Source organism: Thamnophis sirtalis, unplaced genomic scaffold (genome assembly GCF_051295495.1).
Source record: "Thamnophis sirtalis isolate CommonGarterSnake01/CBP01778 unplaced genomic scaffold, rThaSir2_p1.2 scaffold_9, whole genome shotgun sequence".
Classification (NCBI taxonomy): Eukaryota; Metazoa; Chordata; class Lepidosauria; order Squamata; family Natricidae; genus Thamnophis; species Thamnophis sirtalis.
The window spans coordinates 19,194,090-19,210,061 of record NW_028261389.1 but is presented as its reverse complement, the minus strand read 5'-3'; the positions used below and the strand labels follow the sequence as shown (position 1 = coordinate 19,210,061).

At 40.3% G+C, this 15,972-nt stretch overlaps 1 protein-coding gene across 2 annotated transcripts in view; it reads left to right on the top strand.

The window, feature by feature from the left end:
- Positions 1–15,972, top strand: part of SLC13A4 (solute carrier family 13 member 4) — a 54,892-nt gene extending 38,920 nt beyond the window's left edge. Inside the window, exons 9-17 of one of the 2 annotated variants that reach the window (XM_087722996.1) lie at positions 1,435–1,554; positions 3,993–4,094; positions 5,209–5,310; positions 9,138–9,235; positions 10,550–10,680; positions 11,626–11,787; positions 12,370–12,507; positions 13,145–13,334; positions 15,647–15,972. In XM_087722996.1, the coding sequence (XP_087579122.1) occupies positions 1,435–1,554; positions 3,993–4,094; positions 5,209–5,310; positions 9,138–9,235; positions 10,550–10,680; positions 11,626–11,787; positions 12,370–12,507; positions 13,145–13,285 (994 nt within the window). In that variant the 3' untranslated portion in view covers positions 13,286–13,334; positions 15,647–15,972. Of the gene's footprint in view, positions 1–1,434; positions 1,555–3,992; positions 4,095–5,208; positions 5,311–9,137; positions 9,236–10,549; positions 10,681–11,625; positions 11,788–12,369; positions 12,508–13,144; positions 14,475–15,646 lie in introns of those variants that run through there. The other variant, XM_087722997.1, reaches the window with a different exon arrangement.

Below are 15,972 nucleotides of genomic sequence, written 5' to 3'. Positions count from 1 at the left end.
AACTGTTTAGTCTCAAAAAGGGAAAATTGAAGAGTATATATTCACACTTGAAAGAATCATCATCATAATTTAATGACCCACATAATGACCCCTTGCAGGGTGGAGTCTGGGCAACTAAATGGAGCCAGAGTGTTTTAATGGCCAGATGCCCTTCCTGTCGTCCATGTGGAATTTTGTTCAGCAGATATATTCTCAGTGTGCCCAGAGGGAGAAATATCTGCCTCTCCCTAGGATCGAACTCACAGCCTCCTGATTGTGAGGCAAGAGCTCTGTCTCTAGGCCCCTGCACCGCTCCATTCACACTTGAAAAAATGCTGCATAGAAATGGCTGAGATTTTTTTCCCCCCTTAGTGCGTATTATCCTAAAGTACAGGAGACAAAACAATAGCTATAAGTTACAAAATGGCATAGGCCATCTGAACGATAGGGAAAACATCCTAAAGATAACAACCAATGATAAAAGAATTGGCAAGCTCTATGTGGCTGGATATGTTCAGAGAGAGATTAGACAGCCGTTGACTGCCAATGCTTTAATCTGGAATCTTGCATTAAGCAAAAAGTTGGATTCCATACGATCGCTTCCAATTCTTTTCTGCAAATAAATGGTGAGAAAGTACCAAATGAAGCTCATCTACATAGAAAAGTTCCCATCAAAGACCATGAGTTTGATGGAAGATTAGAAAGCCCTTGAAGAGTCAAGAAACTCGTGAACCAAAGATTTGTGTTCTCTTCCTAGTCTCAGGCCTGTGGCTGGTTTTCAATCTTTTACACAGAAAAAATGGGGTAGGGGAAAGATATGCTTCTTCTAAAGCAGTGTTTCTCAACCTTGGGGACTTTAAGTCCTGTAGACTTCAACTCCCAGAATCCCCCAGCCAGCATAGCTGGCTGGGAAATTCTGGGTGTTGAAGTCCACAGGACTTAAAGTCGCCAAGGTTGACAAATACTGTTCTAAAGCTACTAGACGTTGTATTTCATAAACATTCCATCAGTATCACAATAAATTTATTCTACTCAAATAAGATTTAGCTGGAATGGGTAACTTTCCAATGCATTTGGTTGGAAAGATGTAGCAGACACTCTGGATAGGGGCAGTCTTGCAACCCTGCAGGATTTCATCAAAAATTCTCCCATGGTAGTTAAGAGAATGATTACATCAGAGGGAAGGTATTTCCTGGTATTTGCATACTTAGTTGCTAATCTGACTGCTAAGATTTTTTTTCCTTTTCAATGAATTCAACCTTTTTTTCTTTCTTGTCTTCCCCTCCCCCCACCCCTCCTGTTTGATCTTCTTCCCTTGGGTTGATGAAACAAGTTTAAAATAATATAATACTGTAAAAGCCGTACATTCTTCCACACTAAGGGTGGTGGTGAATTGGTGATGCCCAAGCAAGCTTTAAATAAATTGTGAATACATTTCTTTTGACTTCTTTACAGCCATTACCCAAATTCAGATGTGGTGAATTTTGGAACCTGGTTCTTATTCAGTTTACCTATCTCGCTCATTATGCTGGTGTTAACCTGGTTCTGGATGCATTGGCTTTTCCTTGGTTGCAAGTAAGTGAAACTGTGGTGGAATATACTAGGCTGGATTCCCGGGCAGGAGAATGAGGGGGAATAAGAGACAACTAAGTCCAGATATTATGTGTAGCAGAAAGAGACAGCCCTTCCCTAATAGTTCCCAGAGTATATGGGAATAGCAGATAATAAAGTGCTTACTCTGGCAAGATTCTGTCTACAGGTATGGAAACAATAAAGAATTTGGCTTTGAAGAATCACCACATGTTTTTGGGTCCGACAGAAACCTGCCCTATCTATCGACACTCTCAATCTATAGTAAGAGCAGAGGTGGGCTGCTGTGGTAGTTTCTGCTGTGGTAGTTTCAACCCGCACTGGAGCTATCCCATCCTATATAATCGTTGTTTTTTCGCTGCCTGCATTCTCACATTTTTGGTTCTGAGAGAACCAGTTGTTACAGAATATGATGCCCATCTCTGAGTAAGAGCACTACATAGCAATAGCAATAGTAGTTAGACTTATATACCGCTTCATAGGGCTTTCAGCCCTCTCTAAGTGGTTTACAGAGTCAGCATATTGCCCCCAACAACAATCTGGGTCCTCATTTTACCCACCTCGGAAGGATGGAAGGCTGAATCAACCCTGAGCCAGTGAGATTTGAACAGCCAAACTGCAGAACTGCAGTCAGCTGAAGTAGCCTGCAGTGCTGCATTTAACCACTGCGCCACCTCGGCTCTACATCATGCTGATATTACACCAAAAATGTCCCAGTGTCCACTATGGACTATCAAAGCTAGGAAATGGAGGCCAAGGACTAGCATCAGCAAGTAACAAATAATACATTTACAGTTACATTACAAGAACTGGGCTGTAAACATCCAGATAATTAGTAGATCAGGGCATAGAATATAGAAACAATTTAATGGCTGGGATTTGTGTAGCCCAGTTCTGGTAACCTGAATGATTCTTGTATTCTTCTGTTTCTAATAGCAGGTTTTGCTTTCAACTGTTTTAGATTTTGTATCATTTGTTTTAGTTAATCTTTTTAAAAGGAGACTGTTTTGCAACCCTGAGGATTATTATAAAGAAAGAAATTGTTTTCATGCCAGTACACAAATAGCTGGAAGCTGGCAATGACCTCAAGCTGCCATTGGCCTTATCTGGAAGGGCTCCAATCAATCTCTTGAGACATTTTGTTTCCTAATAAAAATAAGATATAATAAATCAGAAATAATATATACTCAACAGGTCTGAACATGATTTTTGCACAATTAACAGTTACATTCCGTTGGCACTGCCAATTTCAAATGTTTTTTATTACAAAATGTACATTTTGGGGTTTATGAATCTGTAATTCTGTTTACTGCAATGAATTCAAGAATGTATTATATTGAAAACGTGACATAGCAATGATCCAAAAGTTGGAGTTTTAAAGAAGCCTAAAGCTGTCTTGCTTGTTCCAAGTAATGGGGAAAATATGGCAGTAGGAAGCCAGAAGCTGAAAGAGATGGGATAAGATTGCCCAAAGAACAGAAGTTAAGCAAAAACCCAATTCTTATTAAAGGAGAATATCCCAAGTCAATAGAATTTCCTTTCCTGTGCTTTAGAAGTTTTGAAAATTGGATCATTAGAGCTGTAAGTGCCTTTGTCCATATCTTTTGGTATGATGTAAAATGCAAACTCAAAGTAAAAACAATTGGAAAGCAAACTAGAATTTTAAAACCACTTCAGTTAAATCAGAATGTTTAATTTTGCATCAAAAAAAGCTTGATCGGATACAAGTTCAAACTGAGATGTAAATCATAGTTTGGTTTTGACCTTCACACTTTGGTTAAATTGAAATAGACTTAAAATATGTATACATTGTTTACTTGTGCTGATGGTAAGTAATGTGGGTCAGATCAGTGGTGAAATTCATATTTTTTTAATTACCACTTCTGTAGGCATGGCTTGGTGGGCGTGGCAGGGGAAAGATACTGCAAAATCCCCATTCCCTCCCCACTCTGGGGCCAGCCAGAGGTTGTATTTGCCGGTTCTCTGAACTACTCAAAATTTTGATTACTGGTTCTCCAGAACTTGTCAGAACCTGCTGAATTGCACCTCTGGGTGCAATTGCTGGCTTATATGCTGACTTATATACTCCTGTGATCTGATTCAGAAAAATTCTTCTTGTGTTGTTGTGCTTAGAAACACCAATTCCAAAATGAATTATGGTATGAATCTATTTCATTTCAGGGAAAAATCCACAAAGGATTTTAAATACTTTATGAACTAAATGTACACAGAAGGACCTCCTTCTGTTCCTTTTTATGAGTACTGAGGAACAAACCCAGTTGGTAAACTGAATACTTTTTTCTGACATTAATTCAACTCTCCCCGTGGTGTGGATGTCAGAGCCAATATAGATTTGCTGCAAATCTTGCTGGAGTTCCATGCTCTAACTGCATTCTCTTTTCCCATCTCCTATTTATTTTCAGTTTCAGAGAAACCTGCTCAATAAGCAAGAAGAAGAAGACTAAGAGGGAAGAAATGTCTGAGAAGAGAATCCAAGAAGAATACGAGAAGCTGGGAGATATTAGGTAAGAAAAATGGTACCCATTCCACTTCTAGACATTATGAAACCCTTATGTAAACTCATAAAGTTGCCATGGTGAGGAAAGTGGGGGAGCAAATTCCACGCATACCTGTGGCTAGAGTCAGATCTCAGATTACTACAGCAGGCTTGTGAGAGGTGCACTTAGTTGGAGAATGTGATTTATGACACAAACTGAGGGGAGGACCTGTTCCTTAACAGTGATAAAGTTCAGCTATAATTGAAATGAGGCTTAGATCTGACTGCAATAGGTATTGCCGAAATGGTGCTCCTAATAAATGACTGGTTTTCTTTTGAAACTTGGCTCGAGGCTCATGAATCAATTAGGGCATCTTTCAGAAACCTGACACCTTATTCATTTGGAGAGTAGCTTTCTTGCTATTGAAAATAATTACCTCATTTTATGTTCATAGTCCACATGCAAATTTTTTTGTAACAGGTTTCTTGCACTGAGTGGTGGTAGCTGAGAATTATTATAGCCAGTGGTAGAATTAGGTAATTGTAAATTATAAGTTTAATTGGCTTATAAAGGATCACCTTTAAACAGCAATATAAGCAGTTTACTTTGCAAGTAAAGCTGATATGTCTGCCTAAAATCTTGCCTTTGAGCCCGCTACACCATTCCTGGAATCTGTATTAATTTAATTTAATTTAAATGTGTTCAAATTAGGCACCACCCAACTCTGAACCATTTCTGGACAATGTGCAACAAAACCAAACAGAATCAAAAGTACCATACAGTAATTCTAAAGGGAACAAGAATGAAGTAAAGAAAAAACAAGTATAAAACGAGAACAGCGTAATACACTTATGGTATTACACTGAACCAATCTGTCACTTTCCAGACATATTAGAACTTCTATGCTTTCTACACATGATAGCTGGATGGAAGTTCCGGCTACTGCTGTTTCAGTACTTTTGGAAGTGCCAGATTGAGAAATTATATATCCGTGGACCAAGATCCAAGAAACAGCATGGATGAAGTCAACATGGAGGAACTACCTTCTACATTCTGAATGGAACTAATCAACAAAGTATTGGGTTGTGGGATTCTATCTTAAACGCCTCTTTTAAAATATACATAAATATTTCCTTTCTAGCTATCCTGAGATGATGACTGCATTCTTCTTCATCTTGATGGCTTTGCTCTGGTTTACAAGAGAGCCTGGATTTGTTCCAGGCTGGTCTTCCTTCTTTGAACAGTAAGTATCTACAGTACTTAGAAGCACAAGGTCGAGTTTCCTGCACCAAAACTCAACTGTAAATCAGAAAACTCGTTATATAATGGCTTAATTTGACCGTTAGCTAGACTTAACAGAAGATTCTCAGCTAGATTAGACCAGTATCTCACTGTCCTTACCAGAGGTAGCATTCAGCAGATTCTGAGCAGTTCTGGAGAACCGATAGCAGAAATTTTGAGTAGTTTGGAAAACCGGTAAATACCACCTCTGACTGGCCCCGCCCACATCTATTCTCTGCCTCCCGAGTCCCAGCTGATTGGAAGGAAATGGGGATTTTGCAGTATCCTTCCCCTGGAGTGGGGAGGGAATGGAGATTTTACAGTATCTTTTCCCTGCCACGCCCACCAAGCCACGCCCACCAACCATGCCATGCCTACCAAGTCGCGCCCACAGAACCGATAGTAAACATTTTTGAATCTCACCACTGCAATAATGGTACAAGCACATTTTACAGCATCCCTCCCCTGGAGTGGGGTGGAAATGCAGATTTTGCAATAACCTTCCCCTGGAGTGGGGAGAGAATGGAGAGTTTATGATAGCCTTCCGCTGCCACACCCACGAAGCAACACCCACCAAGCCATGCCTTGCCCACCAAGCAACAGCCACAATCTTGACTCCTGGCATTTGCCTGTACTTGAGAGACCGCCTACTGCCAATTACCTCCACTAGACCAATTAGATCCTACAGAGTAGGCCTCCTCCGAATTCCATCCGCCGGCCAGTGTCGACTGGCGACTACCCGGAGGAGAGCCTTCTCTGTGGCTGCTCCGACCCTCTAAAACGAACTCCCCGTGGAGATTCAAACCCTCACCACCCTCCAGGCTTCCGCATAGCCCTTAAAACCTGGCTGTTCCGACAGGCCTGGGGCTAAAGATCCGCTGCCCCTATCTCGAATGGTATGATTGTTGTGCTTTTTAACTATGTATAGTTTTGTGTTCTTGTTAAACTGTTTGTATCCCCCCTTCCCTTTTTGAGTTGTGAGCCGCCCTGAGTCCCCTTAGGGAAAAGGGCGGCATATAAATGAAATAAAACTCAAACTCAAACTGTAATTTTATTGTCAAGTTGATCCAGAAATGGCTTTGCCATTGACTCCTTCTTAGGGTTGAAATGAAGTGGCCTTACCCATGGCAACCAAATTGGCTCTCTATAAATATGAAATGGAAAGCCAAAAATTAAATATGTTAAGGCACCAGGATGGAAACGAGAAGTCTGTGGATTCTAGTCCTATTTTAGGCATGAAAGCGGGCCAATCACTCTCTCTCAGCCCATCCCACCTTAGCAGGTTATTGCTGAGGGGAAAAGAGAAGGAAAAAAATGACTGTTAGGTATGTTTGCTGACGTGAATTCACCTGAATATAAAAATGCAAGTAACTTCATGTTGCTAACCAACAAAAATGTAATGTTAGTACAAGCAATCTTTATGCATCCATACATTAAATAGATTAAATGATATTGGGTCACCCTACATTTTTGTCTTACTTCTTGCTCAGTGCTGAATCATCCTATTTATTCTCGTACATGTTTCATCTCCACCATATACTACAACTTTAATTGTATTCATCAACTAGCTTCAATTCTGTATTTATACAAAATGACATAACCGAGGCCTATTTAGAATAGAATAGAATAACAGAGTTGGAAGGGACCTTGGAGGTCTTCTAGTCCAATCCTCTGTTCAGGCAGGAAACCCTTCACCACTTCAGACAAATGGTTATCTAATCTCTTCTTAAAAACTTCCAGTGCTGGAGCATTCACAACTTCTGGAGACAAGTTGTTCCACTGATTAAATGTTCAGGAAATTTCTCCTTATTTATCATGTATTTTCTCCATAACAGCACATAGCCAGTAACTTTCTCATACTTATATATTTTTCAGTGTACTACTGACAAGCAAAAACCTTATCTTTCCAGTCCTGTTGGACTAAAGCTATCGTTCACATCATTTCAAATATCATATCATTTCACATGCTAGCAAAATAATGTTTAGAATCATCCATCACAGAGTAGAGCATGGAAAGAATGATTCCAGATGTTTGATAACCTCTATTTCTTTTCACCTTCTGTACGTGTCCTTCTGTGTGTTTAGATCTTCAAAGTTTTTTTCCCCTGTAACTGAAATAATGTCTTCTACTGTTTTTCATTTCTTTCCTTATTAAAATATTTTTAAGTCTACATTTTTTTTTTAGGAATTCTAGGTTTGAGATCTTTCTCTTGTTAACTTCTCCTGACGTAGTACTTGTGTAACATGTAGAATAATAAACTCAGAGCAATCCTATTCATCATTGCTCTGAGGTGTGTGTGAGGATGTGTGCATGATGTTGTGTTTAAATTCAGATTCAGAGCTCCTCCATTACATGATCACATAACAATATAATAAACAATAATTATAATCCCCAATATTTCTGATGCTCCCATTTCTCCGCTGAATTTCTACTATAAGGTTAACATAGGTAACCTCAGCTCACAAAAATTCATTTAGTGACCATTCACAGTTACAACCACTGAAAAAAAAACTCATGACCATTTTTCACACTTATGACCGTTGCAGCATCCCCATGGTTACGTAAATTAAAATTTGGGAATTGATTCATATTTATGATGGATGTCGTGTCCCGAGAAATTTAATCACCTTTTGTGACTTTCTCACAAGCAAAGTCAAATGGGGAAGCCAGATTCAATTAACAATCATGTTATTAACTTAACACACTGCAGTGATTAACTTAACAGCTGTGGCAAGAAAGGTGGTAAAATGGGGTAAAATTCACCTAACAATTGTGTCACTTACCAACAAAAATGTTGGGATCAATTGTGGTCGTACATCAAGGACCAGCTGTACTGTTATAAACCTTGGGTCTTCTTGTTCATTTCTTCACTTTTTGAATGAGAAAATCAACAGCAGCACAAATTAGGAATTTCCTGGAAGAATCATACTAAGCTGAATGTGTCTTCCACCAGATTTTGAGGGTAATTAAATTACCATCTCTAAAGGTAAAGGTTCCCCTTACACATATGTGCTAGTTGTTCCTGACTCTAGGGGGCGATGCTCATCTCCCTTTCAAAGCCGAAGAGCCAGCACTGTGCGAAGATGTCTCTGTGGTCATGTGGTCAGCATCACTAAATGCAGAAGGTGTACGGAATGCTATTACCTTCCCACCAAAGGTCCCTATTTTTCTACTTGCATTTTTACATGCTTTCGAACTGCTAGCTTGGCAGAAGCTGGGACAAGTAACGGGAACTCACTCGGTTACGTGGCGCTAGGGATTCGAACCTCCGAACTGCTGACCTTTCTGATCGACAAGCTCAGCATCTTAGCCACTGAGCCACTGAGCCCTTGATTGCCATCTCTACTACTATATATTCTTTGAATATCTGTAGTCTGCTTCTGGAAGCCACCATCCACACTTTCTCATTGGTTGTGGGGGAAATAATACAGAACAATATCATAATTCCTCCACTTATCTTATCCATTTTTCTTGTTCCTTAAACAATTTCTGTACCATGCAAGATAAAATTGCCTGACTCGGTAATTATTACAGAATGTTCTTGCAAATCTTTGCACTCCATGCTAAAACATAGCTTGGCTCCGTTGTGGCCCAATGAGGATCCAGGCATTATAGCATGGAATTATGTGAAAACCAGGATGCCATGGCTTGTTTAAGAAACCATGACTCGTCAAATAAATGCCATGTGCATGGAGCCAGTAAGGGAAAAGAGGACATGCATCAGAAAATTCCTCTATCTGCTGATTACACCCAGCATCTGTTGTAAAACTGTTTCATGGTTTTCCTAGGAAAGGCTATCGGACAGATGCCACCGTCTCTGTTTTCCTTGGTTTTCTCCTCTTTTTGATTCCAGCGAAAAAGCCATGTTTTTGGAAAAAGACGAAAGGTATGAAGGCTTATATATGGAGCAACGTTTGACATTGTTTTATTTCAGTTGGTGTCAGTATCCAAAACTGAGTTTGCATATTCACATCACAATTGTTGGTCACAATTATACTGTTACTTCCCAGATAGATAGTCTCCTTGGAGTAGATGTTTAGCTGGACAACAGACCAAATTAAAAATTTGCCACAGGCCAGGAATTACACATATTCTGATTAATATTAGCTTGTGAATGCCAAGGGCAAAAAGAAGGATGAGGAAACTGCAGCTTTCAGATAGCTATTTTAATTCTGACCTACTGCTCTATGAGTTCAATAAATTGAATTGAATTGCCAGATCTAAATATTAGCAGTCAGTGCCCCAAACATCATAGCCTTCTCTGACAGAAACCTTCCTGTCCATTACCTTAGACTACATTTGCTTAACCTGATACCTTCCAGTTACATTGGTTTTAGAATAGAATAGAATAACAGAGTTGGAAGGAACCTTGGAGGTCGTCTAGTCCAACCCCCTGCCTAGGCAGGAAACCCTATACAGTTTCAGACAAATGGTTGTCCAATCTCTTTAAAATTTCCAGTGTTGGAGCATTCACAACTTCCGGAGGCAACTTGTTCCACTGATTAATTGCTCTAACTGTCAGGAAATTTATCCTTAGTTCCAAGTTGCTTCTCTCCTTGATTAGTTTCCACCCATTGCTTCTTGTCCTGCCCTCAGGTGCTTTGGAGAATAGTTTGACTCCCTCTTTCTTTGTGGCAGGCCCTGAGATATTGGAACACTGCTATGGTGTCTCCCCTAGTCCTTCTTTTCATTAAACTAAACATAACCAATTCCACCAACTGTACTTTATATGTTTTAGCCTCCAGTCCCCTAATCCTCTTTGTTGCTCTTCTCTGCAGTCTTTCTAGAGTCTCAACTTGTATTCATCTAATATGTCTGATAGGCGCAAGATGTTACCTTAGACATTACTGATTTCCACATTCTGCTGAGAAAGTATTTCTTTGTAGACGTCTGTAGAGATTCTCAGTCATCCAGGTCATTGTTGTCCCAAAGATACTTTTTCAGGAGGCAACTGGACTTTCTTGTTTTTTTTTCTTTTGAAGATGTTTCACTTCTCATCCAAGAAGCTTCTTAAGTTCTGACAGGATAGTGGAGAATGGCAGGATAAGAAGCAAAACACCTTCAAAGGGAAAAAAACCCAAGAAAATCCAGTTGCCTCCTGAAAAAAAAAATCACCTTTGGGTTATTTCTTCTTAGACGGTGCAGTTCCCATCTGCAAAAGAATCTAGAAACAAAGCAAGTATATTTTATTTTGTCACAGGCCATGTTAATAAGTCTATGGATGTTAACTCAGGAGAGTCCATAATCACCTGGAAGGACTTTGAGAAAACAATGCCATGGGAGATAGTAGTTTTGGTTGGAGGAGGTTATGCTTTAGCAGCTGGATGCAAGGTAAGATAATTAACTTCAGGATATTCACCCATTGTAATATCTATGTTACTTCAACCTTGGCAGCTTGAAGGTGTGTGGACTTCAAGTCCCAGAATTCCCCAGCCAACCAGAATTCTGGGGGTTAAAGGCCACACGTCTTCAAGCTACCAAGGTTAAGAAACACTGCTTTATGTGATGAAGTGCTACGTTGCCTACAAAACTACAATGCTGCCAGTGTTTATTTATTTATTAGACTTATATACCGCTTCATAGGGCTATCAGCCCTCTCTAAGCGGGTTACAGATTTTTTTAGCAACTTGAGTCAGCAACTTGCCCCCACAGTCTGGGTCCTCATTTCACCCACCTCGGAAGGATGGAAGGCTGAGTCGACCTTGAGCCGGTGAGATTTGAACCGCTGAACTGCAGATCACAGTCAGCTGAAGTGGCCTGCAGTACTGCACCCTAACCACTGCGCCACCTCGGCTCTATATACCACTTCATAGTGCTTTATAGCACTCTCTAAGTGGTTTACAAAGTCAGCATATTGCCCCCAGCAAACGTGGTCCTCATTTTACCATCCTCATTTTATCAGAAGGATGGATAGGCTGAGTCAACCTTGAGCCAGTCACGATTGAACTCCTGGGAGTGGCCAGAGTTAGCCTGCAATACTGCATACTAACCACTGCGCCACAATGGCTCTTCAGAAAAGGGATAAACAGATAGAGACATGCTTGATTCACTTCCTCCTAAAGTCTTTCCCAGACTTCTTTTTAACAGAATCTCAAGGGAAGGCAATAAATGAGAGTAGATCTGAGGGGAATTCACACATTGCATGAACAATCGAACTGCCAATATGTGGAAGCATTGAAGCCACTTTTTTTATTCCTTCAGAACTGGGGGTTAATGCTTGGAACAGCTACTGCAAGAACTACAATCTGTTTGTTTTTCCTTTTCTTTGCCCCTCAGACCTCTGGACTTTCGACGTGGATTGGGAGGCAAATGTTGTCCCTGAGTAGCCTTCCATCCTGGGCAGTCAGTCTCCTGGCCTGCCTCCTGGTGTCCGTAGTAACGGAGTTTGTTAGCAATCCTGCAACCATAACAATCTTCCTCCCAATTCTATGTGGTATGGTGAGTACAGATTAGGATTTGTTAAAACAAGGTTAGGCAATCATTTAAGATAAGGGGCACATTTAGAGCTAGAGAGGGCAGTTTTCCTTTTTTACATGGTCTAGTCACAAGATACATAGACATCAGAAAGTCATATCATTAGAACAGTGGTGGGCTCCACTGTTAAGGATTCCCAATTCTTTTATCACCTGTTTGGGCACGCTCCCCCACGCACTCGCGTGCATGTGCTACATTTTTTGCACATGCGCAGAAGTGTCCGGGCAGGTGGGCAGAGCCTCCTGCCACCATTACTACCGGTTCGCCTGATCCGGGTCAAACCAAGAGCAACCCACCTCTGCAATAGAGAATATTTGTAGTTCAGAGTTGAAATGAAAGGTCCTTGGTGCTCTCTGAGCTTAATTGTTATTTATTTATTTCTCCAATAACTTGCACGGTACCTCTATGGTTGAAAGAAAAATGTGAATCTAGATAACCTGTGCGTTAGTCTAATACTAAGCCATGGCCCTAGATGTAATAATATTGTTTTTCCAGTTTTATTATGCATATGACCAAAAGAATTAGTCTTCCTCTTTCTCTTTATAGTCCGAAAGCCTCCAAATCAACCCACTGTACACCCTGATCCCTGTCACTATGTGCATCTCTTTTGCGGTAATGCTACCAGTGGGCAACCCTCCAAATGCCATTGTCTTCACTTATGGGCACTGTCAAATCAAAGATATGGTATGTACTAAGCACCCACAACTAAACCAAGAACATTTCAAAAACAATGAAGCAGTGCAACAAATGTTGTGATGCAGTAATAATAGATTTACATTATTTGTAAGTGTACAAATTACATTTATGATAGCTTTAAAATTATGGTTTCCACCACCACTATTATTGCCACTACCATCCCCAACTCTCAACAAATGGTATCAAAAATGCTACAAAAGGCAAAAATAGTTAAGGAAAAGTCTTGGTTCGAATTAAGAAAATATCAGACAGAAAATATAGATTAGTGTTTCTCAACCTTGACAAGTTTAAGAGTTTATGTGTCCATCCATCTTCAAAATGGCAAGGAAAACTGACATAGATAGATCAGAGATAGAGATAGAGCTAGTTATAACTCTAACTATAGAGTTATTTCAACCCAGTTAGTGCCTTGCTGGCTGTAGTTTGGCAAAGTGAACATGAGGACACATCTGGAAACAGAAGGAAATGATTTAATCCAATTAAGTACTGTAGCTGATCTAAATGCACCCGGGATTTGGTCTATGAAAAAAATATATGTCAGAACCTATCCAGACCTGGTGTGTTTGAACTGTAAGCCCTTATTCAGATTGATACTCATTATTGTGGTTTTTCTTTTTATTTGCAGATCAAAGCTGGCTTTGGTGTTAATATCATTGGACTAGTGATTGTTACATTGGCCATAAATACTTGGGGAATTAGACTCTTCCAACTGGACATATTTCCTGATTGGGCCCAAGCCAGTAATAACATTACTGTCCCATCATAGACAACATTGGAAACAATTGCCAAATCCCAGAAAGTGGACAAATATGATTGTACGTATATATTAAACAAGGAGACTTGACTATATATTATACCAGAAACCGGAATAAAATAAGATGTAACTTAATTGAAGTTATCCCAAATATTACATCTACCATCTAGTGTTTTTATTTTCTACTGTTAACTGAATATTGAAACATGTCTTTTTTTCCCCCCATTTCCATTTGATGGGATGTATGTAACTCATGGTACTTTAGTGTAAATTTAAAGTTGAAGGGTTAACTTTGTAAATGTTTGTGCACAAAGCTGTATATAGAAGCTACTTTTTAAGGATTCTTATAAAGCAGTGATGGTGAACCTTTTAGGCACAGAGTGTCCAAACTGGAAGGCGCATACACGGGCCAAAGCACCAGAATCCCGACGACCAGCTGGCTGGCGCGCATGCGCACCTCAGAACCCCAATGACCAACTGGTTGGTGCACATGAGTGCCTTGGAAACTTGATGACCAACTGGCCAGCATGCATGTCCACAGAGAGGGCTCTGTGTGCCACCTGTGGCACGCGTGCCATGGGTTCGCCATCATGGTTATAAAGCATCCTTAACATTATTTTGGTAGTCTCAGTGGAAATGTGGGTTCTATTCATATTCGTAGCACAAAGCCATCCTATACATACAGTCTCTTGAGTCTCTAAACTTTTCTTTTTAAATGTTTAAATTGGATTTTCTACTGTTCAGAAAATGCTGCCTTGCTCATGTTGCTTTCCCACCATTCCCTCCTCCATTTCCCTCCCTTATTTATTTTCCTTTGCTAATTTTGATTAAGAAAGCCAGGAGACTGTGAGTTCTAGTCCTAACCTTACAATGCAAAGCCAACTGGGTGCCTTGGGTCATTTATTCCCGCTGAGCCTTAGGAAACAAGCAATGTTGTTTCCAAATCAAACCATTTCCAAAATCCAGCCAAGAAACTTGTTCAGGCAATTGTCAATAATCAAGACTGACTTGAAAGCACACAAAAAAGTGTTCAACATAACATCCTACTTGAAGAAAACATCACAAATACTGCTGGATAGATGTCCTTTCTGTTTGATCAGGGTGTCAAATTCGATTTCATTGAGGGCCGCATCAGAGTTGTGTTTGACCTTGGGCAGCTGAGGCCCTTGGGCATAGCCAGGGGGCATGGCCAGGATGGGTGTGTGTGGCCATCTTGATATCACTCATTGAAGGTCCATTTTTGGCTGTGATGGCCTCCTGCAGCCATCTGCTAACAAAAACAGAGCCCGGGAGGCTGAACACGAGCTCCCCAAGCTCCGTTTTTGCTGGCAGAAGGCTGCAGGAGACCGTCATGGCCAAAAACGGAGCCCTGCCCTCCCGAGCTCCATTTTTGGTGGCAGAGGCACCGCAGGCCGGTCCTTCACTGTTTCCAGGACAAGCCCATGGGCCAGATCTAAGCACCCTGTGGGCCGAATCCGGCCTGCGGGCCTTGAGTTTGACACCCCTGTGTTTGATGATGTGTTTTTGTATTGCACTATTATCATTATCAAACACAATTAAACATTTCATAAAATAGATTAACTCATTTTAATGATTTTTTTTCTCTTACTGAAAATATTTGCTTGGTTTCAAATTTAATCCATAGACAGAGGTCTCCCTGAATTACCTTCTGAAATGCAATGTGGGGGAGGGGGGAATAGGAATCTTTCCTGTGATGAAATATGCCACTGACAAGTGTAAGAAGGATTTAAAAGCATCTGCATTTATGGTTAGCTGTAAATACAAGCACTTAAGCTCTTAATCCTCATTTAGCTCTGAGAAATAGCTTGAAGAGAAGGAGGCATTGTTAGAACTGGCCTCTGCTAAGAATCTTTTAATAACTTTCAGAGAACTCTTCATAAACACAGATGTCCTGCAGTTTTACCTTTCCGTGAAATTCTGCATACAGTTTAGCACAAGAACAGGGGAAACTGTTGTGCAGAAAATTATTCTCCAAAGCACCAGAGAGCAGGACAAGGAACAATGGTTGGAAACTAATCAAAGAGCGAAGCAACCTGGAATCAAGGAGAAACTTCCTAACAATGAGGACTATTAATTAGTGGAACAGCTTTTCTCCAGAAATTATGGGTGCTTCATCACTGGATGTTTTCAAGAAGGGTCCAGACAGTCACTGATTTGAAATAGTATAGGTTTTTCTGGTTGAGCAGGAGGCTGGACTAAAAAACCTCCAAGGTCCCTTCCAGCTCAGTCATTCTAAATCTAAATGATGCCCCATGAAGAAACCTTTCAGGGTAACAAGGTTTAAGGCAGATTTTGGCTGCCTCGTGGAAATGTTTTTGCTTGAAGCATTGTTTTTACTTGCTGGAATTGCAGACTATGGACAAGATTCACACAAATATGCCAGTGTGACTTTGCTGAGTTCCGGAAGAATCAGGCATGTTCTCCTTGAAAGAGCCTGTGACCGGACAGCTGGAATTCCTAAGATTTATTCTGCAACTATGTGCCTTCACAATAGACTTATTATTTTCATAATGCTTCTGTATTCTTATCCTATTAGAGATGATACATAACCTGCAATAATTATATCCCAATTGCCTTTGTTGTTGTTTTTCCAAGAAGAAAAGTAATAACCATCTTTTCTTCCCTTTGCAAATGTTTTTGTTGCAGAAATTGCTTGGTAATAAAGCAAAGTCTAAAAA